The sequence below is a fragment of the Leopardus geoffroyi genome, chromosome B1, assembly GCF_018350155.1.
Source record: "Leopardus geoffroyi isolate Oge1 chromosome B1, O.geoffroyi_Oge1_pat1.0, whole genome shotgun sequence".
Classification (NCBI taxonomy): domain Eukaryota; kingdom Metazoa; phylum Chordata; class Mammalia; order Carnivora; family Felidae; genus Leopardus; species Leopardus geoffroyi.
In genome coordinates, this window is record NC_059327.1 from 80,806,335 (window position 1) to 80,830,963 (window position 24,629).

Below are 24,629 nucleotides of genomic sequence, written 5' to 3' on the forward strand. Positions count from 1 at the left end.
AATATATCGATAAATATTTTCCAAGAGTGCCCTCTAGTGGAAATTTGGTGGCAGGAGCAGGTCTTACAAATAAGTGACTTGGATCCCAAACTCCTGAATAAAAATAAAGCACATTCAAGGGAGACCTCCTTCACACGTGACCTGCAAACATATCAAATTTCTCCCACAAGGCCATGAAATGTCACATGGCCTTGATTGGAAATGAAGGCTGTCTGAAGTCTCTGAAAGGAAATGGTGCTCTACTTTTGGAAGTGGAGACCATCCTGTTATATGCCCAGTATTTTGAAACTCTAAGTGCAGAGAAATATGTGGAACAGGACAACGAAAGAGATCTGTTGGTCGTATTCCTAGGCTGCGCATGTGTTGTTGGCTGGCTGAGTGCTTTTATTTTGGCTGTGGAGGAAGCCAAGGCTGCAATAACGTCCAGCACCAAAGGCCACACACACTGCTGGGTTTTTACCTTGGAGGATGTGGGACAATGAGTCATTTGTGCCTCTTCCTGATTCTTCCTGGCCAAGGTCAGCTTTCCCACTGGAACTGAGCGGCTTGGCTCAGAGCCGGAGCCGTCTGGAGCCTCTGAATGGTGCAGAGCCCAGGGAGACGGTGCACCCCCACCGCGCTCCCCACGAGGGCCCCAGCACAGGCTCCCGGGCAGCCCTTGTCCAATCATAAAACCTCACTCACTCTGCTCAGTTTAGCATGAAGGGCCTCCTGGTGGAGGCTTGAGGAAATCATCAGTCCTAAAGAAAGGTTCCCAGGCCAAATTCGGCGAGAAGCTAACTCAAATGGCTTCTGACCCTTCTTACCCTGGCTGGTGAGCTTTCCAAAGATGATTCACTTTTATCTGCTTGGGTTGATTCCGATTCATCTCGTAACCACTGCTTCTACTAGTAGTAATAAAACAGCTGCCATTCATTTATTTCTCCATTCCACGAATATGTTTCGAGCACCACCTCTGTACCAGGCATGTTCGAGACTCTGACCACCAAGACAGACAAGGCCCCGATCTCATGGGAATTACGGTCCAGTGTGGAGATAGATGACACACGAAATATCACGTTGAGGCTTTGAAGGAAACTAAGAGTTGAGCGAGCAGCAAAGGACTGAGATGGCACACTGATTACACCTCCCACTGAATGTGTTGTTTCGCCAGCTCTTGACAGTGCTACAGTCTGGCCTTTGTCCTGAAGAGATGCTGATCAGATGCTCCCCCAACAAACCAACTCAGAGCTAAGCCCACACCTAGTGTTCCTCCTCAGCTTCCCTTCATGCGGTCCCTCTCATCCCACAGCCGAAGGGACAGGTCTCCTGACTCTGTGACTAGATCCCCCTCCACTTGTGCAAAATTCATCACTGACCGGAACCCGAGCAGGAGCAGGAAGGAAGAAAATACCACCAGACGTGACCACTGACTACTCCTCAGCTGCTGGAGGGAAAGATAATAACCCAACCAGCCTACACGCAGATGGTAGTGTGATGACGGTTTGAGTGCAATGAATAATGAGGGGATACCCCTACCTGGATGAAGTCTTCGGGCAGACGTCTCTGAGAAGCATCTATCACGTGCCAGCTATTTACCGTGTCAGAGATCGAGAATGCAAAGATAAAGAAAATGCTTCCGGTACCTTTGAAAAGTTGAGTCCCACGGTGAAATGATAACTTCGTAGGATTCAAACAACAGGATTTCAAAAGAGCCCTAAGGTCTATCCCTCACCATAAATCTGCTAAGTAATTCATGCAGTCCCCATTTTGTAGATGTAGAAACTGAGCTATGAGACATGGGAGGACTTTCCAGAGTAGAGCCCATCAGTCACACTGTCGAGTTTGAATTAAGGCCCTTCTTACTCCCAAATATTTTCTTTTTTTTCTTGCGTATGCCATGTTGCTTGGTGGAAATGGGGATGAACGGTGAGATCCCAAAGTGTCTCTCAGCTCAAAGGTTTCATATGGGCACACGGCACCGTCTCACGTGGGTTAAGAGGACACTGCCCACTCTCCCTTGTCTCCTAACATCTGGCTGAAGGACTCTTGCTCGATCTAGGAAACAGGGTTCTTACAGCATTCAAGTTCAGACTGAGTTCTCAGCCCCAAGGCCTTAAGGGAAGTATTTTGAAGAAGAGGGACAGAGGGACAAGCAAAGGAGATGGGAGAGCTGACTTCTCTTCCCCCAGGGTAGCTGTGCTTTGATCCCATCTACATATTAGGCTTCCATTAGGGGCAGATTCCCTTTGAGAAAGGACTTCTTAAGCTTGACACAGAGGGAAGAGGTGGATTGGGGTCAGGGGCTGGATGTAATAACCTCCAGCTTGGTGTTGGGTCTAGGGCCCAGCTTGGATATCAGAATATATTGCCACCCTGCCATCGGCCACTCCTTAGAGGCAGGGACCACACCAGACTTCCCCTTGTGCCGCCCCCTCCAACGCAGATCCTGCCACATGGCAGGTGCTCAGTGTTTGCCTAAGTGATCTGAATTAATGAATCTGAATTAGTTCGGGCTCCAATGAAGTCTCCAACTTAGGAGCCCTCCCTTTTTATGTTCAACCTCTCATCTTCCTACTCAGTGGTGACCAACCCCAGAGACGTCTGGACAACAGACAAGAGGCTTTCCTCCAGGACACAAGGGAAAGACTTCAGGAAGCATCGCCCATGGAAGGGGGCCCCTGCTGCCTCCCAGAGCTATTCTATAAAGATGATTGCTGGTCCCATGGGTACAACTTCTGCTTTACTCTCCGGAAGAACTGGGAGCATGCTGCATGTCTACTCACACAGTGAGGGACAGACATGATCCTGAGAGCGTGGCTCTTGGCGGCCTGGGAGGTAACTCCCTCCACAGATGCCTTGAAGGGCCTACTTATATACAGACTTGTTTCTGCTGCAGAAATGCCTTGTTTCACCCACAACCCTTTCACGTAGGGAATCTATATTCAAGTTCTGCTGTGTGCCAGGCATTGTGCTAAATGCTAGGTTACATAGCCGAGAAGAAACACACAAGAATCCCTGCCTTTACGGAATTTATACTCATCAAAACCTAAAGCAGCGGCTCTCAGCCAGGGCATCACATTCGAAACACCTAGAAAGCTTTAATACATATGGACGTGGGCCCACTCCCAAGAAGTCTGATTTAATTGGACTGGGATCCTGATAGCAGAGTTCATATCTAAAGGATCTGGGGCTAGATGAGAGGAACTCGAAAGGTCTGTGGAGAAGCTTCTAGTCTTTCCAATTATGCAATGAGCCAGTCTCCTTCCTTATTACTTATTAAAGTTACTTATTAATATTGACTTATTAAAGCTGGACCTTTCCCCTGGTACCAGGCTGTGGGAGGAAAAGGGAAAACGCACAACCGCCTATTTGTTTCCTCCAGAATTTCACTACCACCGTAAGTCTGTTGCTGAATGTCTTCTGGAAGTGGAGGCTTTGCCAGCTCAGGTCCTGACGCCTGGAGGTCAGAGAGGTTCAGCCTCTGCCTTCTGTCGCCCTGGGCCACTAATCACTGCCGCCGGCTTTTTCTCTTCTCCTCCACTTCCTTTTCTTTGTTGCTTGACTCCAAGCTCTTTTTGTCTCCACCTCTTAGATCCGGTCGCCTTCAGTTTTCTTTATGGCTCTGGAAGGTAGCAGTGGTGCCTGAGCTGGGGTAGAGGAGTCTCTCCCCCGCCCCCATCAAGGTCCCTCCTTTTCTAACCTCTGCAGAGTCTCTCTCTCTATCCAGTCCTCCTCACCACATCCACCCCCTGATCTAGCCCTTCTCCTGCCCCAGTGCCATGCTTTAAGCTTCTTCTTGACCTCTCTGCCACTGGTGCACGAGACCTGCGGGAAACAGGAGGCAGCCTGTCATTAAGCATCCCGGGGGTGGAAGCTGGCCGTTGGGATCCTCCCTATCTCCACGCATGCCTGGCCATCACCTGATCTGCAAAGCGTCCCATCCACAAACATTAAAGAGAGAGAACAAAACTGATTTACTTGCTTGTTTGTTTTTCAATACCTGGAGGAGTTGATTTGCAACCCCAGAGGGTCTGGGCAAGTACAGGCTCTGCTTAATCAGAGGGCTCGGGCTTACATAATGCCCTGCAAATAATAATAATAATAACATAATAGTACTAATGCTTGTGCTACATTTGGAGCTTGAAATGATCAGTGACATTTCCCCTGATGAGGTTAAACAGCCTGGCTCTCGGGGCTGCACATTTGCATAATAAAGATCAGAAGTCACTGCCTTCTACATCTCTCTCCGCACAAGCTGCCTTGTGTCCTTGATTCAGGGACACCACATCCTAATGTACTTCCATATGCCGTCCTGTGCAGTGATTCTAATCTTTGGCTTGCATGTGAAATGTCAGCCTTTTTTTTTCTTCTCTTTTCTTTTTTTTGGTCTGAGAGAACAACAAATTATGTTTCTAAATGAGAAGGTACTGTCTGTAATGGATAATATAATCTGAAAATGCAGAGGCAACATCTGTGACCCTTGGCGCTAACCTAGCAAGCTGTAGTCTATTTTTCCAGCCTATCAGTTGATGGGAAAACATCACTTTAGATGTAATAATTAATCATTAGTCAAAATGGACATTCCCATTGGTTCCTTGCCTCTCAGACAACCCTGCCTAGCCTGACTATAAATCAGGAAAATACATTCTTTAATATCGGATGGAATATATTTCCAGGCAGCCCCTCTCCTCTATCAAGTAACAAAACCCTGTGCAGAAGCTGTCTATCATCAGCTGCTGGATGAAGATTCTCCTGAGGTGCCATTCGAAGGAAGGAAAATGCAGAGTCCAGAGGAAGAGAAGCGGTAAGTTCAAGATGCTGGCTGCACACCAAAGAAGCCTCTTATAGCAGTGGCTCCTAGCTGGGTCGTGGGACAATGACAGCCAGCACCTTTGCTGTGTGGACCCAGTGGTTCCTTTTCCCTTTGTCTGTCTTCTCCCCATCACCCACTGTTGGGGCCTTGTCCATTCCAGCCCAGCAGGTCAGGCCTTGGCCTAGCCCACCACGAGTGGCCAGTCCCCACGTCCCATCGTCCTGGGTCTAATGGCACATGCAGATTAATCATTCCAGGCATTTTTCTGCTTGATTCCAAGCTCTCTCTGGATCTATTGAAACATTTACAGCACCCCACACGCTCCAAGAAAACAAATGATCTGCCAAGTGTGTTGGAAAGAAAAGTGGGTTGGAAATCAGGATGGAAGGAAGGAGTCTGTGGACGGCCCGAGACTCTAATTTGTTGTTCCACTGTGAGCTCTCAGCAGCCTTGTTCTTCCCCTCACCTGTAAGAAGGAGGTGTTTTTAACGATGTTTAACCTTGCTTGGTGAAATTTCTGAGGCAGTGCCTCAAGGTGAGCTGAAAGGGAGAAAGGGGGAGGGAAGGAAGAAGGGCAGATACCCTCAAACTTTGAGCAGAGAATCCAACTTTTATCGTTCCACCCAATAAGTGAAATTAAAAGGTCAAAACCACTGAGTCAGATGACCTTCAAAGCCATTTCTACGGTTAAACCCTACGGTTCTGTCAGTACTGCCCACTCTATCCCCGAATATGGGAACGATTTAGGGAAGCCTACTTCATCCTGGGGCTTACAATGGCAGCTCTTAGTTACTCGACCAGCAGTTCCCCAGTGGAGTTGGTTTTGGCCTCCAGGGGACATTGGGCAATGTCTGGAGACACTTCTGGCTGTCACAACTGGGGAGGAGGGAGCTACTGTCATTAGTGGGTAGAGGCCAGATGTGCTTCTCAGCATCCTACAATGCACAGGACAGCCCCACAACAAAGGATTGTCCAGCCCAAAATGTTGAGAGTATGGGGGCTTAGAAACCATGTGCCGGACTATCTACACTGAAGAAAGTGTGCTCACAGGGAGCTTCTTAGAAAGCCTCCATTCAGCTTTCCTTCTGCCCCAGCTCAGATTGGGAGGTTAAGTCTATTGTCAGCCTCTCTGTGCCAAGAACTTCCCTGAGCCTTGGATCTGAGACACAGAACATCCCCTGCCCTGGAGACAGTGGCCCACAGAACTCTAGTTCACCTCTAGACAGGAACCTGCATTTCCTGATGCCCACACACCCTGCCTAGAACTGCCCCAGGTGCTGCATATTCAACTTCAATCCAGACCAAGAACTGGGGGCAGCAACACAAAGCCAGAACTTTCCATTCATTCATTTAGCAAATTTTTATTGATTACTTACGATGTACTAAGAACAACTCGAGGGGCTGGGGGAATACCAATGAGTAAAACAAAGTCTCTGCCTCATCCTAGTCAGGTGGAGGCAGAAAATAAACAACACAAATAAATACATAAGACTCAGGAAGTGATAAGTACTATAAATATTGTAAAGCAGGGAGGGGCATAGAGAGCGAGAAAAGACTGCAATGGCCAGGAGGAGCTTCTCCGATAAGGCAACATTGGAACAAAGCTCTGAAGGCTTGAGGAGAGGTCGGAGAGGATGGGATTTGAGACAAGAACAGTCAGAGCAAGTGATCTGAATGAAGTGGTGCAGTGTTCAAGGAGAGCTCATGACTGCACAGTGGAGGTGGGGAGCCAGGAAGAAGGTGGGCAGGGGACCAGGTCTCACAGCCCCTGGTCAGTCCAATCAGATGCTCAGACTTTATTCGGAGACAGGTGGAAAGCCACCAGAGAACTCAGAAACAGTGTGGCATAAACTGAGTTATGTTTTGGGGCACATGGGTGGCTCAGTCGGTTAAGTGTCCGATTTCGGGTCAGGTCATGATCTCATGGTTCATGGGTTTGAGCCCCACGTCAGGCTCTGTGCTGACAGCTCAGAGCCTGGAGCCTGCTTCGGATTCTGTGTGTGTGTCTCTCTCTCTCCCCCTCCCCACTCGCACTCTGTCTCTCTCTCTCAAAAATAAACATTTAAAAAAAAGCAACTGATTTATGTTTTAAAAGCAAAAAGCCACCAAAAAACAAAACAAAACAAAACAAAACAAAACATTTGACAGGGCTCAGTTGTCCTGGAAGTTTCACTCAATTATCAACAGAGCAGAGTCTCAACACATTCACATTTTCCTTTTGCATGTAAAAAATGGAACAACAAACTAAACATCAGACTTCCTTTTATCATAAAGGTCCTCCTGGTGCTCTAAACCAGAGGTGACCGTTCCTGGGTTTGCAATACCCGAAAGCCTCCACTTGCAGAAGGAGCAGAGTTCTTCTGAGGCTGTTCTCAAGTTTAATAAAATAAGGGACGCAAATTCATTTTACTTGAATAAAAGAAATTCCTTGCTGCACACCACTTTTAGAAGAAGGGGATAGTCTGGGGTAAAATGAAATCAAATCACAGAGCCTGTATTCCAGAGAGGCTGGGATCACTGATGAACACCGGAAGTCCCAGAATGGGAGAGGGTATATCTGTAATTTATTCATAAAGTGTCAGCCATCTCTAGACAATGTTTCAAATAAAACACGACACTTATTTAAATATTTACTGGTTTGTCGACCCATTTTTGTTGTTGTTGTTAATTAGGATTTTTTTTAAAGGCAACAAACATTGTCACAGCAAATTAAAATCCAGACAGCCTCAATAGTGGGATAGCTCAGCCACGCTATCGTTAAGCATTAGGTTGTGATTTAGTGAAAATATTGTATCCAAGGTGAGAAATCAATTAGAAATATCAGAAATAGCCTCTCAATGTAAGAAAGGTTGAGGCTCTCCCCTACTCTCTTACTCTCGATCTGCTGTTATTGAATTAACACAACACAATAGAGGTAAAAACATTTGTTTGAAATAGAGTTTTCAACAATTGTTTTTCTGCCATTTTCCCTTAAATGTGTATTTAGCCCAAACCCCCTTCTCTGAGAAGTGGCTGGCCCAACAATTCTGTAGCTATTCCTACAAAACAAAAAAATTATGTTAAGACTTTGCATTTGAGTTGCTTTGCTTTTTTTTTTTTTTTTTTTTTTTTTTTTTTTTTTTTTTTTTTTTACTTTTAATGTCTTTGTGCTTTAGTAAATGCCTTCAGGTTAACACTTCCTACTGGCTCCCCTCTGGGGCTTCTCTGAAGCCAGGCTTAGAGGACTTTCAAGTTCACAGTAACAGAGGGGTTTTATGTCTCATGACTACAGGTCTATGGACCCCACTGCCCCTGCCAAAAAAAGAGTTTACTCAGAATGTCTCAGCAAAAATGTGTGACCCTCAGCAGGAACTGTAGCCAGTGGCTACCATGACAACTAAAGCCGTGACCACCTCCATGTGCTGGGCAGGAGAAAGAGGGGCCAACAGGGAGAAGCTGTCATGGAAAGGGAGTAACGTTTTTGTTGACTACGGAATTTCTCTAAATGGACTAGATTTAAAGATGGTGTTGGCTGCAAAGTGACATTAAGCAGTTGGTTATATAGATGGCTAAATGTCGAACATGCATTTAATCTTCACAACAACCGAAGCAGGTAAATAATTTGTTTTTCTCTGATGGGGAAGCTGAGACTCAGAGGCCTGGCTGACTCTTCCACACCACTTTACTATTTTGCCCGTGGAACCGGAGAAGAGGAAATACCTAACCCTGATGTCTGAGATTTCCGTCACCCCTTTCGATGTTTTCCAGGACAAGTCCCCCAGGGCACCTCTTGGGGATGAATGTCCCTTCCTTCTACTCTCACATAAGTCCTGTGGCAGGTCGGCAGTCTAACCGGAGAGGTACTGAATTAAACATAGCTTCGCATCCTTTGCCACTTCTCCCATCAAAAATGAAATCCATCGCCCTTCCTTCTGAAGAAGGAGAGCTGGCCCATGGCTCCCTGTAACCACTAGAAAGTGGCAGAAGTGAAACCATGTTACTTCTGAGGCTAGGCCTCAAGACACCGCCCAATTTCTGGTTTTGTCTGCTTGGAATACCCATCTTGGAACCCAGCCATCATGATGTAAGAAACCAGGAAGAGAAGGAACAAATTGCTGCCTACATTCATCAACAGCCCCAGCTGAGCCCCAGCCATCAGCCAGCGACTAACTGCCAGCCACGTGAGTGAGTCACCTTGGGTGTTCTAGCTCAGTCAAGAACACATGGAACGGATGAACTGCCCAGCTGAGCCCAGCCAACCCTAGAACTGTGATGGACGACAAGTGGTGGTGGTCGTGGCTATTTTAAACCACTGAGTTTGGGGATAGTTTATTTCACAAACAGTTGTGAAACAAATAGACAACAGTTTGTTTTCCCAGGAAAATGTCCTCTTGGACAGGTAAGGTCTTGAAGGTGTACGTGTAGTGCACTTGGCCATCTGATGTGATGGTCAGAGGAGAGCTCTCCACTCGTCTGCATCTCGGGGAGGATTTCATTTGAGGAGGGCGAGATATGTAAAAGGGTATCTGTGGCTGCCATTGGAGTACAGTAAATTCACTCATTTCCACAGCATTCCTAGAACACTTTCATTTGTGAACACACAATTACCTAGGTCTCCCTGGTCCTAATGAGGCACTTGTCTAAAGATGGGACAGATCTGCCTAGCCCAGAATCCAGGAGGAAACAATCATGGTATTAGTGCCCAGTGAGCTATAAGAGGCTGGAAAAACAGCAGGATCTAGCTCTTTCCCACACCCCAGTTTTTTTTAAAAAATGTTTTTATTGTTGAACTGAGATGTCATGAAAGCCTCTCTCTCTTTGGCAAGTTACTACACTTTTTCCTCATTAAGTTATTGTGAAAGTTAAATGTGAAAATGTATGCAGTTAGCACACTACCTGTACGATCTAGGTGCTGGATGAATAAACACCCTTGCCAGATGTGTAGTGTTTTTCCGTTTCTACATTAAAATGCTTTGTGACTCTGTAGCAGGTCTAGCTCTGAAAAGGCAGCTAATTTCTACGTGTCATATTAGGTGAGTATATTCAAAAGTTATAGTCAAACCTGTTGACCCCACACAGTATCTATGGGACACGTCCTAAATCAAAGTGATCTTCATAAATCACAAGAGCAGGAAAATGGACTTTGTCCACAATGCTGTCTTCCTTTTCTCCCTGAAAAGATGCATAGAGGCTCTTCTTCAAACTGTGGGATCATCAGTTTTTTTTCAGCCTGACCTTTGGCAAAAGGCAACATGTTTGCTAGCTGTTAGGATTCATAAGCCTCCCATCAAGTGCAAATGGATGGGAAGTCTCAGATCCATTTACACCTGATGAAGAGGCATGCTTACCCCACTCTGGTGTTTATGCAGCATGTATACGTTTTCCCACAGATGTGTTCAGTCGAGCTCTCTCAAACTCTCCTTGCTTCAGATCAATTTCCAAGGGGATTTTCCAGGCTTCTGAGTTTCCAAGAAGACTGAATACCCTTGCACTCACCTAGTCAACGAAAGCAGAGCCAGTGTTGAAAATGAAACTTCTTCTGGGGTGGTTTGGAGAGGCAAAGTGAGGGCCACGGTTCTTTTTCTTGCAAGAGACACAACCCCAACATTACTTTTTTTTTTTTTTTTTTTCAAAGAGTTGGAAGGGATGAGGCTGACATACTGAGGAGGGACAGAATTTCTATTTCTGCAGGTTCCTTAAGGCAACAGAGGAAGCTTGGCGGCCACAGGAGTCTAGTTAATGAGCAGGTTATACAATATTCATTGTGTGGAGTTTAACTCTTCAAACAGAACGTCTAATTGTGAAAAGAAAAAAAAAGCAGCTAAATTACAGATGTTAAGACAACAAAGCTTGGGCAGAACTCCCTCTGTTGATAAAACGGTCTGCTCACAGCTTCCTCCACTAACTGCTCACTGATGGGGGCACAGGGAGCCCCTGTCCTCATCAGCTATTCTCATTAGCTCTGTTCTGGCTGAGACACCGCAGGGTCTAGGGACAGCCACTCAGAGGCCTGCCTAGTACCACGATCTTCTCAGAGGACTGTTTTCTCACTACCCACAGAGGAAGTGATCCAGTTGTATTCCACTTCAACTGAAACAAAACTGTTCTCCCCGATCTTCCTGACATGCACAGTCTCGCCTCCATTGCTGCTGGTAATAGCATCCCCAGCAGGCTCACTGAAGGATACTTCCGTCTGAGTGTGGCAATATTGGGCATGCAGGTAGCGAAGGCCAGCAGCCAGGGCCATGCCCAAGGTGGCTGAAAGGCAAAGCAGGATTCCCAGCTGGGAAGTCCTGAGCTGGAGCCCCGAAGGGGCACTGTGTCCCTCTTGCTCAACCTCAGGCCTTGGGTTGGGTTTCCTGGGGTATCCCCCTCTGCCCCTTCCATTTCCCTCCCCCACTCTGGGCTCCTTGTACTTCGACTGAGGTAAGAAGCTGGCAGAAGGCCTAGATGCCTCTGACTGGCTGCCTGCAGCAGGTGGCCTAGAAGTGGCAGAAGTGTGGAAGACAGGGGTTGAGGTGGCTGCCCTAGCCTCACTCCCAGTGAATGCTTCAGAGGACCAGAAATGCCGAGGATAGGTAAGATGGACAGTGGACAGACGGGACCTCATCACAGTCCTATTAGAGGATTCCATCTTGTCCTAGAAAAGCAAAGGGAAAAAAAAGAAGTCAAAGGATCTAGTCTTCTTCCAAGCTGCCACTGAACTTCCCAATTAACTTGGGATCCTTAAAGAAGCCCAGGCAGCAGCTGAAAACCCAACCTTGTGCCTGGTCCTAAAAGAGCTCAGAATAAAATGCCCAAGTAGATAGATATGCCCTTGTGGTTGATGGGGATGAGGTAGCTAATGGAAACCCCACAAAGAGAGCATAGAGGCCAGTTACGAGAATAAACTTAGGGTCCTTTAAGAGGTTTCCAGACCAATTTGGGTGATTATCATCTCCAATGGCAGAAAGCTTTGACTGTCTTTTTATGCTAGGACCCATGAAAGAAGACATTTAATCTTGCTGTAGGTTCCAATAAATTTGAGTAGGAATATTATACCATGTTTTATTTTGTGTTCCTTTTAAGACTTCAAAGGAATAGTAAATCAGTGGGCATGTATATTTTATACCGCCCATTGATCTAACCTCTGGAACCATACGTGGTGTTTTGAGGCCAATGTTAAAAAGTGGGGGTGGAGAGGTGGAAAGACAAGAATTATTAACTGAGGCTAAGTGGGAAAACAAATAACTAAAACTATCAATTTCTACAATTGTCAATAACATCAGAGACACTGTGTATAACAGAAAGGCTGGTATTGATTGGTAAAAAGATGCTGAATATATATCATACCCTTGAGTCCTTCTCTCAAATTTTGGCTACTAGTATAATAGCTTTGCTTTCCCAGCCTGGAACTTCCCACACTGGATCAAAATATCAGCCTCATCAACCATGCACAGCCAGGGCTATTACCTGTTCATCTGTATCCGAGGGCAGGCAAGTTTCCAATGAACCAAAGCTTGGATCATCCTGAGTCCTAAAGAGAAGGACAGAGGGCTGAGACGGGGTCACTAAGTATATGGATCAAAAAGCAGCATTTCCTACCATTGCTATGTATGCTGGTAAAATCAGATTTCTTTGGAAAGACTTCTGAGTTTGGAGCTGAGGGCTGAAGAGGAAAAGGAGATGGGGTGGGGAAGAGGCTAGTGAGGATAGCAACAAAGACTCACTGAATGCTTTTATTTATTTTACATAAAATACGTATTTATATATTATAAATTTACATATCTAAGCTATAAAATGTATATTTGTATCTTATTTTATTTATAGCAGCATCTCAGGGATCTCACCCTGGCCAGGAGAATACAGTTTCCCTAGGTGATTTTCATACCCAGTCCTTTTGACCAGTAGCCCTTCTACAATCAGGGTTTCTTGTGCACTTAAGAATAAATATGGTGAGGTCTTTTCTGTCAGACACCAAGAAATGTATGTTTTCTCAGCACCCCACTGTTTGGCCTCATCCTACCACCTTACTGAATGGTCCACCCCTGATCCATTACCTGAAGTAGGTGCTAGGGCTGGAAGCAATGCCCTCTGAGGAGAATCTCCCGGGAGCCATGAGTCTCTCCAGCCCACGGACATCCAAGGATGGTTCTAGGGTTGGGCTTCTGTCCCCTCTGGGTTGCTGGCCATTGCTGATTGCAGTAGCTGTGTGTGAAGATGATTGCAACAGAGTCTCTGTGCCCCCAGGAAATTCCATCACCCAAAAACTGGCAGGAGAAGAATCTAAGCTGTTCTCCTCTGTAGCTCTAGTTAGGGCAACAGCAAAGATGTCTGCACGCTGCTGGGGAAGAGTGGTGGGGGGACTGGAAGCTAAGCAGAGATCCAAAGACACCACAAAAGAGAGTGAGAGCATTTTCCTCATACTGATTAGAATAAACAACTATGATAATGGGGCAAATACTAGAGACCAAGGTACCTTGGGGACAAAAAATTAAGTTTGGACCACTCAAAAATATCAACAAAACGATCATCTGCCCAGTAATATAAGCCCCTGGCCAAGTGGCAAAGGACTCGATTTCTAACATTTTTATAAATAGTAAGCTTCTGGCCCTCTGGACCTGTACATTCTTAACAGTCATCACTCAAGGAATATAGAAACCACTATGACCACTGTTGTTGTTTTTTCCTTACCTCTACCCAAAACTGCTTCTAGCTAGGAAAAAAAAAATCAGAATTCCACAAATCAAAGATTTTTAAAAGCCCTCGATCTTTCTTGCCATAGTATTAAGAGGAAACGATAACCTGGTGATGATAATGACTTGAGCCTGTGCCATGGGCAGAGATGAGATCACTGCCCCTGCCCTGCTCTCCGCCATCTCATTTCCCATCCATGACTGGCCAACACGACGGCCCAGAGCATTAGAAATAAAAATTAGAAACAGAGCAGCAAGTAAGCAAGACCAGTTTTAGAGTCAGATTATTGTCTGGGTTCAATTCCCCACTCTGCTACCTCCTGGTTTGGGGCAAGTCCTCCCAGAGCATCAGTTTCTTCTGTTGCAAAATGGTACCAATAATGGTACCTAGAGCATAGGGCTGCTGAGGAGTGAAATAAAATCACTGATGTAGAATCATGGAACACAGCGCCTGGCACAGGTGCAAGGCACCCTGAGGGCTTACCATGATAACTGTTAGGATGCCAAGGATGGTGTTTGCAAAAAACAAAAACAAAACAAAAACACATTAGCTGAGGTTTCTCAGGCCAGGGTTCTAACTGGATTGGAATGCTTTTTTTTTTTCTTTTTGTGCCACTCTTATCCAAAGCCTTCATCACTCAGAACCATTGAGGATGAAGTGAAAAGCAAAGAAGCCTAACAGACATACGGAACGTGGCAAAAGTTGACAGTTTTAGATTCTTGCCTGAACTCTAAAGGCATTCGGCCATTTCCCGCAGATTCATTGTGTGACGGGCATTCCTGCGAAGCCTGGGGATACAGAAATGCTGCATGGTAGCAACTGTTGGTTCTGAACTCAAAATCTAGGAGGAGAGACTCTTAGATGCCCGACCTTATCAATTACAGTGTGATGAGAGCTTAAAAACCAGAATTAAGAAGACAATTACATTTGCCTCCCCAAACGTACGGGGAAAGTTTCACAAAGAAGATATTTGAACCTCCCCCTGAAAGATAAACAGATTATCAGGAGGAAGAGCCCGGTTTGAGGAAACGTCTGAAGGCAAAACATGAAGATCAGGCCCTGAAGTGTTCTGAGGGTCTATTGGGAACTAAGTTTGGGAAATACAATATACCATCTTCCTAATGCGAAAATTCATAATTTGTAATTTGCCTACTGCAGTCTCTCACAGTTAAGAAATCTATTTCACTTTGCTAAATGACACCCCTTCCCCTCTCCCATCTCAATGCACAGGCGCGCGCACACACACACACACACACACACACACTAGTTTTTCCTTTGGGAAATACTGGGATCTGTGTAGAGAAATGGGCAGGAAAACAGGCTAGGCCAGAAGGTGAGGAATGTGTGCAGTGTAATAAGGAGTTTACCCTTAGCTGCTCAGATGGGAGTCTGCCACCGGCCCCCCCAAGGGACAAGGTTCCCAGTAACATCCTAAGACAGGCTGCAGGGCCAACATGATGCAACTTCCTGACACCTCACTTTTACTCATCTTCATATTAAAACAAACATGCTTGGGATTAAAATGCAACATTTGCATGATATATAAAATAAAACATGAGACTTCAAACACACATTGAGTTTGCAGGGTCTTCTTTAGGCCACGCTGCCAGACCCTGAGATCTTAATCTGCTTTTGGGAGTAGCTTGCTGGGAACGTTGGAGGAGTGTGCTGGGCAGTAGGGAGAGTGGCCCAGGGTGAGCTCTGTGCCTGGGTCTGCCAGACTGAGCAACGTCAGACACCATCATGTTGGCCAAAAACAAAGGACAGAATAAAGCAAAGTGGGATCGTGAGGATTACAGATTGGATCTTCTGTGCAGGTGGCTGGATGAATTTAAGAGTGCATCCATTTGGAGCACTTAACTAGAAATAAATAATGGAAATGAGTTTCGTATCACCAGGAATTTTCAGATGACCACTTTATTCTCTGGCTGGTTAGTTTTTTGTTTGTTTGTTTTATTTTTTAAGTAGGCTCCACACCCATTGTGGGGCTTGACCTCATGACCCTGAGGCCAAGAGTTGCATGCTCTACCGACTAAGCCAACCAGGTGCCCCTGCTTTGTTTCATTTTGTTTTGTTTCAGAAGTTCACAGGCCAATGGAGTCTCAAGTTATGTGATGAGCCAAGAAAAAGTCCATTGCCATCCAAACAGCCTCTCATTCCTGATTCCCTTTTCCAACCCAGGCTGCAAAGAGCCAGCTACCTACCATGGAAAGTAACAATTAAAGCTGAATGAGGTTTTATACAAAAAGAAGAAAAGATCATCTCTTTCTTGTGCTCCCTGTGTAGCTCCAGGGGTTTGAAGGAAACCGCTGAGACACCGTGATGACCGGTAGGTGCGGGGGTAGAGGGAGGTAGGTGCTGTTCTTTGGCTCTGTAGCAGAATCTAACTGTCCACCGCAGGGCCCACTTTGATTTGGGAGGTTGAACCACACAAAGTCTGTTTGCCACAACAAACAGCACGGGCAAGTGTCCCCTCCCAACTGCGGCTGTGTCCCCGAGAACTGCAGCAGCCGGTGGAGGCAGGTGTTTATTGCCTATGTTGCCAGAACCGGGACCAGCGGCCATAATTTCTAAGTGAAAATAGATAGCTATAAAAATAATGATGCCAATCAGGCTTCTGAGGCCCATGGCAAGCTGTACCTGGGGCGATTCCTTCCGTTCCCTCTGGCCTCCACCCAGGGGTTGGCATCGGTGAGCTGGGCTGCACGGGGCCATCACGATGGGCTCTGCTGCGTGTCTGTTGAGACATCACAGGGGATTCAATTCTCTCCCAGTAAACGAAATATGACTGGACCACTGATAAACTGTGGAAAAAGAAAGCAAAATGATTCGAGGATTTAGTTTCCCTTAAATAATACCTGAAGAAGAATAAAAGTCTAAATGAATAGAAAAACTGAAGAGATGATTGTATTGTCCTTTGGGTGACTCCACTCTATTTAGAAATAAAAACTCGGGGTGCCTGGCGTGGCTCAGCCGGCTAAGCGTCCGACTTCGGCCTTGGTAGTGATCTTGCGATTTGTGAGTTCAAGCCCCACATTGGGCTCTGTGCTGAGAGCTCAGAGTCTGGAGCCTGCTTTGGGTTCTGTGTCTCCCTCTCTCTCTGCCCCTCTCCTGCTCGCACTGTCTCTCTCTGTCTCTCCAAAATAAATAAATGTTAAAAATTTTTTTTTAAAAAACCCAAAACTCAACAGCAGCAAATAATTAACACAGGAAAGGATATGTATAAATCAATGACCCTCCTGAATAAATATACTCATTAAAAACCTCATTTTGACAAAAAGGTGTCTTCTTGAACTGTTTAGACTCAAAAGTTTCCATTTTCAACTTTATTATTAGCCATTCCTGGTCTATTGTTAATTGAATTACTCTGTTAATTGAAACTTTCATAATTCTGTTGTACAATTGCATGGTTCTGTTGTAATTGTAGATTCCATTAAACATTAGAGATACATCATTGGTACTCTAATATTTTGAATACTTATGGCTTTCTTTTGTGAAAATCACCTTCACAGTTTTCCATTTATTCTCCCCAAAATTTCACTGAGGTAGGGATTATTGGCTACTAGCATTTTTCTCATTTTAAATATTCAGAAGGCAGTTATAAAAATGTGATTAATTTAGTTGAGGCCACCCAAAGTGTTAGGGTACAAGTAAGAGTCATGGCTCAGGCCTCATGCACACCATCACTTCTAGCATGGGAAAGGATCCGGGAGGTGAGCCAACACAGGGTGACTTTGGGAGAGGCTTCTGCTCAAGTGCCTTTACTGTCAAATGGAAATAATAGTTCCTAAACTATTTACTATGTAGCACTGAGCAGCTATGATGGCAAATCTGGAAATGGAGGTGATTTGAGAAATAAAAGCAACTCCACATATTTAAGGACTCTAAATCACACACATTCCCTTGCATTGGATCAGAACCAAAGCCCCAGGCAGAAGCTGGGTTGCACCAACAGTCAAGTGGATGGATAGTGGCCTTCCCGAATGGGCAAAATCATTATGGCACAGGGTTTTCTTCCTTGCTGTCCTGTCTGTTGACTTAGTCCACCAGGAAATGATGGAAAAGGGTCACTGTGGGGACAGGGGGCAGGCAGTGGTGCTCATATTTCATTGTTCCCAGTGCCAAAGGCAAAATCTGGAGGGGAAGACAACATGGAGTCTGGATGCCTCCACCTTCAGGCACAGCCTCCCCCTTATATATATATAAGCCTCCCATATATAGATGATATAGATATAGATATGTATCTATATATGTATCTATATCTATATCTATATATATATATACATATACATAGGGGTGTGGGGGAAAGAAACTGAGGAGAGCATACCCTTTCCCAAGAGTTAAAAAAAAAATCTCTTTCTTGGTAAACACAAGTGTCTGAAAAGAATGGCAAAGCAAGTGTCTCATTTTGAGTAATGATGTATAAATGGAGTTTGCTGTTGCCGGGAACCATTGTAAGCATTTTGCCTATATTGGCTCTTTCATCCCTATACAAACCCTTGAGGTATGTGCTGTCATTAATATGCCCATTTGCTAGACCACAGGCAAGGCAAGGAGACCTCAGTGGCTTTCTCTGGGCCCAGGGAAGTGTCTACTTGTCTGTATGCCTCAGCCTCTGTCTTTCTCAGTTTTCCCCACTCTCCCACTGGCCCTTCTTTTGTTGTCTGGCCATTATTTCCTGGAGAGGTCGGCCAAGATGCATCTGTGCCCAGAGAGGAAGGGAAATCACGTACTCCTGAGCCATGGATAACGACAAAGTGGGAAGCTGGGGGTAAGTTCCTTGTTAGCTAGCCTCTGCATAGGCTGTCTAGTTGGGGCAGTCCTCATGACCCTGTCCTTGTCATTAGGTGGCTGGAGTAGGGGACAAAGCATGAAGGAAAGGAGAGGAGAGACCCCCTCTCTTCGAAGTGTAAGGCTCCATTACTAAGAAGCAACACTTAACTCACTCTTACAGGAATCTAATATCCCCCACAGGCTGGGCAGGAGCCTGCCACTCGAAGGCCAGGTTTCTCTTCCGGGACTTGTCAGAGTGGGTGACTGTGTCAGCCTCTTGAAAACAAGCCATCGGTTTGGAATGAGGAGGGATGGAAACAAAAGTGCCAGCTATTTGATGATCAGAGACTCTTCGAGCCTGTAGTAGAAATCCCATGAAATCCCGACTGCTTCTCACGGTCACTGCAACGGAACACATCCATTCAGGGTGAGCACTCTTTTTTTTTTTTTTTTTTTTTCGTTTTTGTTTTTTATTTTTGGAACAGAGAGAGACAGAGCATGAACAGGGGAGGGGCAGAGAGAGAGGGAGACACAGAATCGGAAACAGGCTCCAGGCTCTGAGCCATCAGCCCAGAGCCCGACGCGGGGCTCGAACTCACGGACCGCGAGATCGTGACCTGGCTGAAGTCGGACGCTTAACCGACTGCGCCACCCAGGCGCCCCAGGGTGAGCACTCTTAATGTGTGGTTCCATTTGGTGATTTTATATGGGTATTGTCAAAACTAAAAGCTTAAGACAAGCCCTCAGAGAGTAAACAATTCATTAAGGGGAGGGGAGTTGAAGTGTTCTTTCATGCCCAAAATAAATTTGATTTAGATCAAAGTTATGTAAAAATGAAATACATAACACTAAAAAAAAAAAAATTAAAAATAAAGAGCGGGGAGCACCTGGGAGGCTCAGTCGGTTAAGCATCTGACTTAGGCTCAGGTCGTGATCTCACAATTCCTGAGTTTGAGCCCCATGTGGGGCTCTCTGCTGACAGCTGGGAGCCTGGAGCCTGCTTCAGATTCTATGTCTATCTCTCTACCCCTTCCCCACTCTCTCTCTCTCTCTCTCTGTCTCTCTCAAAAATAAATAAACATTTTTTAAAAATTTTTTTTAACGTTTACTTATTTTTGAGACAGAGAGAGACACAGCACGAACGGGGGAGGGTCAGAGAGAGGGAGACACAGAATCAGAAACAGGCTCCAGGCTCTGAGCTGTCAGCACAGAGCCCGATGTGGGGCTCGAACTCACAAACCGTGAGGTCATGACCTGAGCCGAAGTCGGCCGCCCAACCGACTGAGCCACCCAGGCGCCCCAATAAACATTATTAAAAAAAAAAAAAAAAGAAATAGAAAAAACTAGGAAAAATGTGGTTTGTAAAAATATTGTAGTTTGGAATGCCTGAGAAAAACCCAGTTGCCAGAAAGAAAAAGATGGTTTAAAAAATTATGAACATAGGAGAAATCAGAAGACAAAGTATAAACTAAGAAAAGTATTTGTAAAGATACAAAACAGGCAAATACAAAGAGGATTAGTGAATCAATAAAAAGATGACCAACCTTAAATTTAGCAAAGGACACAAACAGAACAAAGCAAGGTCAATCGTGATTTAGAAAATAATTATCAATGAGACACTATTTTAAACCTACCACGTTCACAAATTTTAAAATGTGTAATTATAACCATTATTGATGGGACTGTGGAAAAACTAGGACACTCATTCACTACTGTTAGTACCATAAACCATCCAACTCTTCGAGGGGGCAGGTAACCTAATAATATTTTCCATATTTAAAATTCAGTTACCTCTGATACATGCTACAACATGGAAAGGCCTAGAAAACATTACAGTAAATGAAATTAGCTAGACACAAAATGAACATGTTGCATAATTCATTCATACGAGGTACCTGAGCAGGTAAACTATCATAAAGACAGAAAGATTATAGAGGTGACCAGGGTCTGGAAGATGGAGATTATTATTTAATGGCTACTGAGCTTCTGCTTGAGGTAATGAAAAAGTTCTGGAAATGGATAATGGTGATGGTTGTACAACATTGTGAAATTATGTCACTGAATGGTGTACTTCAATAACAATGGCAAATGTTTTGTTACGTATATTTTACCACACACCAAAAAGCCCAGAAATGCAGTCTCCCTTTGATCTAGCAATTTCACTTGCAGGAATTTTTCTTACAGACATAAATAATATGGCAAGCTCGTTTGTAATTAAATGAGTTGCTAAAATCATGGGTATAACTTTATAGGCGTGCTAAATGCAACTTAGTGTCTGCGATCATTTTATTTTCCGTTGCAATTGAACTTTCATTAATAAACATTTGTACAATATTTAGTTATTATTTAAAACTAGGCACTGTACTAGGCATTGAGCATACATCCATGAATAGGACAATACGGTCCTTACCTTCAAGGAGCTCATGGATTAGTGTGGGGTCTCAGAAAAAAAAAGAAAAGAAAAGTAAACAGGGTGATCCTAGCACAATAAAGTGGGATCCATGAAGTGTTCCCTCCAGCTCTTTATTATGTACGTTGTTTTACTTCCAATAACAATACAATCACTTTTCCTTCAGGTCACCTTTTATTAGAGTTTTGGGTGTCACAGTATTTTGGGTCACTTTTTACAGCTTCTTTTTTTTTTTTTTTTTTTTTACCATTTTCATTCCTTTAGCCACAGAACACAGGGGTGCTGATATATTGATCCCTTCATGCTGGTGCCTGGGTGCATACTGTGGTGATTGGAGCCCCAGAAAAGTTGCCCTCAGCCTTGAGTAGCCTCTTGCCTTTGCCCCAGCATGCACTACACGTATTATCATTTTCTAGCTGTGTTGTGATATGATAAAGTTTGGGAAGCTCTGTTAGAATAGCCTGTATTTCAGTTTGGGGAATATGTTGCTGTGGAGGGCCAATATTTTACTCACATGCTTTTTCCCCACACGTACCAATAGAGCAGAACGATTGGATAAAATGATATTTATAGAGTAAATTTTATTTTAATTTATTTCCCCTAATTGACATCAAAAGAATTAGCAAAATCAAAAGGGGGTAGAGCAAACACTGCTGATATGTTTGAGTTCACATGTGGTTGCACAGATGCTTTTCTGTCTACACTCAGCTACTGTTTCCAGTACCTGCAGATTTCTTCTCTGCTTTTTCTGCTGGGAGCTTGGTCCGAGGTAAGCAGGCATGACTCTGAAGTGTGTGTGTGTGTGTGTGTGTGTGTGTGTGTGTGAGTGTATATGTGTGGTGGGGACGCTACCCTCCACCCGTAAGTGCCCTGGTCCCTCCAACCTCCTGAGAGATGATTCAGAGGTGTGTTTTGTGTGGTTTCTTAGATGGTCTCCACTGGAATTGAGTCCCAGTTGTCCATGGCAGTGACCTGCCTAGTCTCGCACTTCTTACTGGTGTCTCTCTCTTCCCTGTCTCCCTTTCCTCATCTGTACTTCCTGGAATCATCGCCCACATAAACTACCTTCACTCAAGTTCCTTCTCGGTTTTTGCAGGCACCTAAACTAAAATAGCAGGAAATACTCTTTTCACTCTGCAAATAACTTTCGTTTTAAATAAGGAGAAGCTAAAGTCTATTTCACACACGCACGCACGAACACACACGATACATGAAGTTTGTATCTTAGAAGGATGGATACTTTTTTATTGTAATGCTATTTGTGCCCGCTTGTAAAAATGAGTATCAATATAGAGATTATTTATGTGGTTTCCATGATACAAATAGTTCATACGTATCTTTGGCTCAATAATTGCTTTTTAGGATGAAGTCAAACTTTAGCCAAGAAAACACATGCTTGGGACAAGTACAACTTGGAATTTGTCACTAGGGTTTGGGGGTCTCTCAAAGCTCTCCCATACATACCTGGAACGATGTCTCCCGGTAAGTAGGAAGATCTGCTGGTATGAATGGTGATGTGGTGTGTGCCGGGGTTCTGAGGCTGGGCTTGAAGGTGCTTGGGCTGCATGTCCTGACAGGCCACCGAGCCGGCACCATGAGAAAAGGCAGTTGAGCAGGAAGCCAGGCAGAGAGCTGCACAAGCCCAGCCTGTGAGGGCAGTGGGGACCCTCATCCTCCCCTTATCTTGCGTCACGAGAAGTAACAGCTTCAATCAAGATGTTATGTAAGAAAATAATATGACGTCGTTTTGAATGTGACTGATCTGAATCCACACTGCCTTTAACCGACCTGAATCCCACACTGCCTTTAAACCTGAGATAGCTTTAGTGCTGCCTCCCCAGATTTCAAGGGTTCAAGGTCAAGATCAAAAAGATGTGTAGAAAGTGTTTCATTTCTAAATATTTTTTTTAAGCCTGTCTTATAATTTTCTTACAAGACTAGACTGTTTCTTTTCAAAGGGAGGATTTGATTAAGTCAAGGAAATAAGACCAGAAAATATTTGTATCCTAATGTGAACTCTTTACAAGCTGTCTGATCTCCAAGGGCAGTGTGAGCTATAATACATTATTGCAGAAGTGAATCACCCAGTACTCCAATATGGTCAGGCCACATGGCATATGGTGGCTTGGGTTAGTATCTTATCTCTACACTTGTAAATTACAGAGCTGAATGTTACAAAATTTCTGCCAACTATCTATTATTTCGAAGTAACTGTTAAATTTGCAACACTTTGATATCTTCTTGCCCTCCCTTCTGTTGACTGGCTTTAGTTATTTCACTACTTTTTCACAGAGAAGATGAGCAGAGAAAGTTACAACCAAGCTGATCCATTGTTAACTTTATTGGCAGAAAAAAAAAAAAAAAAAAGAAAGAAAGAAAAAGGACTCAGGAATAGAATCAAATGATTGGATAAAATAACATTTATAGAGTAAGTTTCATTTTTGTTTGCCAGCTGTAATGCCATCAACAGAAAGAATTCAAAATGGTGTAAAAAAGGAGTTCTCAGATGAGAATATTGTGAGAGATAGCAAATACGACAGGTTGAAAACTGCTCTCTGAATAAGCATTCAGAGGGCACCTCGGTTGGTCAGTGGGCTAAGCATCCAACTCTTGGTTTCAGCTCAGGTCATGATCTCACAGTTCATCAATTTGAGCCTTGCATCGGGCTCTGTGCTGACGATGTGGGCCTGCTTGGGATTCTCTCTCCCCCCTCTTTCTGTCCCAACCCTGCTTGTGCTCACGCTGTCTCTCTTTCTCTAAAAATACATAAACTTAAAAAAAAAAAATTAAAGAAAAAAAACCATTCAGAATGGTCAGGTATCTTTTAAAAGTAGGTTTTTTGACATTGTTTGTATACACAAGAATTTTCAAAGGGCAGCTAATACGTTGATCTAAGGAGCAGTACATGGCAACAACAGCCCCCTCTCTAATAAGCTAGTTTTACAAGGTAAAAATAAAAGACTTAAAATTTAGTGAAAGTAGCTACAAATACATGACCCCAAATAATTCGCACAATACCTCTCTCTACTAGGTTTGCCTTCCATGAGGCAAAAAAGTCAAAAACCTCTACACCACAAAGGACCATTCCTACAGTTTCCCAGACACATTAAGAAATAATGAACAATGTAAAAGCATATTCTCAGTTGAGGGGACACAGGGCCTTTTCCATTTTCTTCCAGAAGGGCCACAAGGAAATGTCCCTTGAGCCTTTGTAGATGGCAGAAGGTGGTCTCCTCTCCCCAGGTCAGATCAAACACAGATGCCTACAGGGGAAGGGGGGAAGGGCACATCCCACAGACCACGGTCACAGCCTCAACTCCCACCCTCTCCTCCTTAAATCTTGAGATTTCTGCTTTCCCACCAGCACCTCGTCTACCTAACCCAGAAAGACATCCACTTACCTAGTATCACACTTTCCTTCAGCCTTGATGGAAAGGCTCCCCCCACTCAGAGTTGCAGGGATGCATCCTTTAAACAAGTCTTTTCTTCTCTCTTCTGTTTCTCCTCTAATGGGCAGGACAGCAGCTGTTACCGCTAATCCTCAGCATCCACAGGAGCTGTCCCTCAGAGTCCAGATCCAGCCTTAATCGCATTGGTTTCTCTAAGATGGCACACACATACTCACACATGGTTTCCACACCAACGTTGTTCGAGCCTGTGTGAAGAACCAGAGAGAACTGGAACTGGTTTAGCTTATGACTGGCGTTGGCATCCTCTACAGGAGTCGATGCGTTCGTCTTGGTTTCCCTCCCAAGGGGAGAATGACTGAATCAAGCAAATCTCAGTGTTCTCTGCTTCTTGAATCACTGTGAACTGAAGAAGTTACCCCTGGTAAAGCAGAGAGCCACGTGTGGTATAAAAAAGTACCACAAGCACACTCCCTCCCCTTTCAATGGCACTGAGGCTGGAATTCACAAGTTTTCAGGCATATACCAATCTCCTGAGATGTTTGATAATCGCACAGAGCCTGTGGGTCAATGGTTCTCAAAGTGGGGC

At 44.6% G+C, this 24,629-nt stretch overlaps 1 protein-coding gene across 3 annotated transcripts; it reads right to left on the reverse strand.

The window, feature by feature from the left end:
• Positions 1-9,074: 9,074 nt before the first annotated feature.
• Positions 9,075-24,410, reverse strand: REELD1 (reeler domain containing 1). 3 transcript variants are annotated; one of them, XM_045466438.1, is made up of 7 exons: positions 24,035-24,408; positions 22,098-22,338; positions 18,403-18,625; positions 16,091-16,254; positions 12,814-12,961; positions 12,227-12,290; positions 9,075-11,414 (listed from the first exon to the last, which is right to left on the reverse strand). In XM_045466438.1, exons 2-7 carry the CDS (start codon positions 22,303-22,305, stop codon positions 10,806-10,808), a joined length of 1,416 nt encoding a protein of 471 aa, XP_045322394.1. In that variant the 5' UTR covers positions 22,306-22,338; positions 24,035-24,408; the 3' UTR covers positions 9,075-10,805. The 3 variants fall into 3 exon arrangements, with proteins under 3 accessions (XP_045322394.1, XP_045322386.1, XP_045322400.1); XM_045466430.1 differs by having other exon boundaries at positions 12,814-13,126; positions 24,035-24,406; XM_045466444.1 differs by lacking the exon at positions 22,098-22,338 and having other exon boundaries at positions 12,814-13,126; positions 24,035-24,410.
• Between the last annotated feature and the right edge of the window lie 219 nt (positions 24,411-24,629).

Bases quoted from the DNA above. Each gene is read 5' to 3' on its own strand.
- REELD1 (XM_045466430.1), bottom strand. From the start codon at position 22,305: ATGAGGGTCCCCACTGCCCTCACAGGCTGGGCTTGTGCAGCTCTCTGC. The intron at 18,626-22,097 runs GTATGTATGGGA...GTTCCGTTGCAG, and splicing joins ACCGGGAGACATCGTTCCAG to TGACCGTGAGAAGCAGTCGG. The intron at 12,291-12,813 runs GTAATGGATCAG...CCTTCTCTTTAG, and splicing joins AGCCCTAGCACCTACTTCAG to GACTCAGGATGATCCAAGCT.